Here is a 3,848-nt window from a genome sequence, read left to right on the forward strand (position 1 = left end):
CCACCCCACCTTTGGCCTATACCCATTCTTGTATACATAAGTAAATAAAAAGAAGTCTTTAAAAAAAAAAATTTGTGCCAGGCATACAAATAGAAGAATTCCAGTAGTGATCAAACTCCTGCAACCCTGGAGCTTAAAATTTAGCTACGCTAAAATTTAAAAAGCAATCAAGTTTTTAAAATACAAAGTGTAATTAAGTGCTTTCAAGTAACATGTCAGTGACTGAGAGATTAAGAGGAGTGAACCAGTTTTTAAGAATGGTCTCTGAGGTGAAATTTAATTTGAGTCCTAAGAGATCCAAAAGAGCTATTAGGTGAAGAATGGAAGGGAATGCATTCCAGGCACAGGGAACAGGACATATGAGAGTCACACACTAGGGGCAGTAGGAACCGAGAGAACACAAATGTGACTACTGTGTAACCTCCCAGGATTTGGGGAACAACTTTTACAGGCTGACTGCCCAGGATTATCACATCTATTTTAAAAATAACAAAGATGAGTGGTCATGTATCTTGTCCAAGGTCACAACTACTCAAAGGAGGAGCTAGAACCCCAGAAGCTGACCTTCTTGATAGCACATCTGCTCACTCCCTTTGAGGAGTCTTGTACACATTGACCTCCCTCCACTTATTTCACTCACAACTGTTTTCCGTGCCCAGGAGTTCCAAAAGCACCTTGAAAGCACCAGCAACAGCATCTTACCAACTCCAGGCATCTAGCCAAGTGTGCACTGAAATCCTTCCCTTTCTACTTTTAGGACACAAGAGCAAAAAACGCTGCTCAGACCTTACTCAGAGGGTACAAAACAGATGCTCCTTTTTTTGTACAGTAATGTACAAGGAGAAAGGGGCTTAGTAGAATAAAAGAATGAATTCCTAAATCAGTGTTTCTCAATGAAGATGAAACCCACTCACCCACCAAGAATACCTGGAAAGTCGTGGAAACACACAGTGAACAGTGCTCAATGACTTAAAAAAAGGACAGTATGATCCTACAAAAATGTATTTATTATTCAAAATAGCTGCCCACCCTTCCTACACACATATACACTTTATATTCCTTTCCCTGAGAATTAATATGCCTGTTTCTTGTATTCTCATGGGTCAATGGCTCTCTCTGACCTCACTACAATTGGTTGCAAAAAAAGAAAACCTAAATGTTTCACAGCTGAAGAGTCTGAAATTTTGGAATCTGACAGAAGCTGATAGCAGTTAATGTAGAACCCAACAGAAAACATGGATAAAGAAAGAAGTTTCTACTAAGAGACAGACTTAAGAAATTTTAGCAGAAAGAGAATTCCCTCCCCACACTATGAATTACATTTGTTTTATAACACAAAAAATTCTGTGATTTTTTTTTAAAGATTTATTTATTTTGTGCATACAGAACTGGGGTACAGGCCAGAGACTCATGGGTGGTGAACGACTTCACCAGAGACAGAGTGGGGAGCAGAACAGGCAGATCAACGAAGTACACTGCTGAGGGGAGCAGTGGGTGGGTCAGGAGAGGTCTGCCACACCATGTGGTCACCTCCGGGGCAAGCGGGAATCAAACTCATGCAGAAGTGGTTTCAGCTTCTTAGTGCAGTGCTTTAGCCGGCTGCACCACCAGGGAGGGCCAAATTCTGTGATTTTAAAGAACCTTTTTATGGTGCTTTTCAGTTTACAATACATATTTATGGTAGTTCTTTAAAAAAAAATAACTGAATCATCTCAGAAATTATTTTTACCCTTGCTGGGATAGATTTTATAAGATTATTAATTTCAAGATGTCTGAAACGGACCAAGTATCTAAAGGTGCCAGAGGCCATCATGCTTGCATCTCATTCAGGGCAGTTTCACACAGGTCAAAGAAGCTCCAAAGGATATTTGGAGGTCTGTTCAGGGATTAACATACCATCCTGGCAATTACCATCCTGGCAATTCAAAAATCTCTTCCACGTGTTATTCTAAATTAAAATTGGGGGGGGGGGGAATTCATCCAGACCACTTCCAGAAATAAAGAGATCTAAAAAGCCTTACTCTATTTCAAAATAGCTAGGACAGGAATCTACTACATACATCAATCTTCCACAAGCAATCTTCTCTCTGCATAATATGTAAAAATTTTCAACTCCCTCTAAAGGATTCTGAATATGTTAACTTCTTCAACTTGACAACTAGCAAATAGCGGCCCACACCCCCTTCTAAGCAATTTTCTAGAAGCTGAACCTGGCTTCTCCAGTTATTGAGCAGACAAACCTGTTTTCCTCCAGAAGCTCGTGCCATTCAGAGCCTGGGAAATACACCTTCAGCTTTTCTCACACATCACAGTCCACAAGGTGAATTCACCCAGCTTCTTTGAATCTTCTCCCTCTGTGCCAACAACCTGGCAATAAATTCCTACCCCTGCCACAAATGCAGATCCCCAGAAAGACCAAGAAGTTGACAAGAAGAAAAAAGATGGAGGGAGGTGAGAGTCAGGGAGCCAACCCTGCTGCTCGCCTGCAGCAAGGCCACCCAAGCCCTGGTCCTGCAAAGCCTTCCGGGGTGGCTCCCTGGCCAGGCACTCCTTTCAGAAGGCCACACCTGTCTGTGCCAGTAGCCTGCTTGCTGCCCCATTTTAAACAATTCAAATATATCTTCAGCAGGAAGGAACAAATGGGCACCCCCTCTCCCAGCAAGAGGGAAACTTCTAATTCCAACACATCTTGCCCCTAGTTTTACTTCTTTTCTAATGTAGGTAGACACCACTCTCTTGACGGTGAGACAGGCACAATGCTGCAGTCACCAAAGGAAGCACTGAAGCCAACAAAGACCTTCTCAGAGGCTTGTGATGACAATCAACAGGAATTCAATAGGCGGGTTTCACTCTGCCCATTCACAAGTGAACCAACGCCCCAGTCCCGAGATGCCTGGCTATACAGTCTCACAGAAAGCCTCTTTTCTAGAGAGTGGATATCCCCAGTCATCCCTTGGCTTTGGAAACCAAAGAGAAGGCAGACAAATCCGAGTCGTGCACTCCACATCCAAATTTCCGCACGCGCGCGCATCTTTGGGGTGCCCCGACGCGCCCTCCCTTGCGCTCTCCCCTCCGAGGCCTCCTTTACCCCCGCGGACTCACCACTGTGCGAGCTGAACCACCTGGGTGCGATGTGCAGAGGTAGAGCATCCGCCAGCGAGGCGCGGGAGCCCAGGTACAGCATCCCGTCTCTATGGTGACCGCCGCCCGTCTCCTGGTAACCATTGCCATGGGCATAGGTGGAGTCGGACGTGGACCCTCCGCCGCCCGGCGCCCGCTCCGAGTCGCCGGTCCCTCGGGAGGCTGACGTGTAGAGGCCAAAGGGCACCCCTCCGGCCGTGCTGGGGTCCATGCCCATGCCCGCCACCGAGCTGACCGAGCGGCTGCGCAGCCCCATGGCCCCACCGCCCGCCCGGTAGTGCCCAAAGTGGGGCGCCCCTCCCGGCGGCGGCACGGCGCTGTCATCAGTGGAGACCCCCGGGAAAGGGCCCCGGGAGCGGGCCGCCGTGCTCTGCTTGCCCCCCATGCTCGCCCGAGCCCCGGTGGGGCGGGAGCTTGGAGGCCGAGACCCTCCCCCACTTCTCAGCAGCGGGGGGAGGGCTGGGCGAGCATAAAACGGGGAGTCAAAAAAAAAAAAAGAAAAGAACCCGGGTGGGGGAAAAAAGAAAAAAGAAAAGCAACCCCGCGGAGCGGAAGAGGCAAGCGGGCGGGGATCCCAAACTAAGAATTTCAAACGATCCAAACCGAACGCATGTTTCCCCTCAAGGTCCAAAGAAGCGCAGTCCAGCGCGGGCTCCGCGCGCCACAGGCCGCCCCCGGGCTCCCGAAAGCCGGGGGAGCCGCAGGGA

General features: G+C 48.1%; 1 protein-coding gene across 3 annotated transcripts in view; it reads right to left on the minus strand.

Annotated features, from left to right (window-relative positions):
* Nucleotides 1–3,842, minus strand: part of ZNRF1 (zinc and ring finger 1, E3 ubiquitin protein ligase) — a 94,151-nt gene extending 90,309 nt beyond the window's left edge. For all 3 annotated transcript variants that reach the window (XM_012730709.1, XM_004690380.2, XM_012730710.1), the window contains exon 1: nt 3,103–3,842. In XM_012730709.1, the coding sequence (XP_012586163.1) occupies nt 3,103–3,526 (424 nt within the window). In that variant the 5' untranslated portion in view covers nt 3,527–3,842. The remainder of the gene's footprint in view (nt 1–3,102) is intronic.
* Nucleotides 3,843–3,848: the final 6 nt, after the last annotated feature.

This window comes from Condylura cristata, unplaced genomic scaffold, assembly GCF_000260355.1.
Source record: "Condylura cristata isolate star-nosed mole 26May11 unplaced genomic scaffold, ConCri1.0 scaffold00028, whole genome shotgun sequence".
In the NCBI taxonomy this organism is placed as follows: domain Eukaryota; kingdom Metazoa; phylum Chordata; class Mammalia; order Eulipotyphla; family Talpidae; genus Condylura; species Condylura cristata.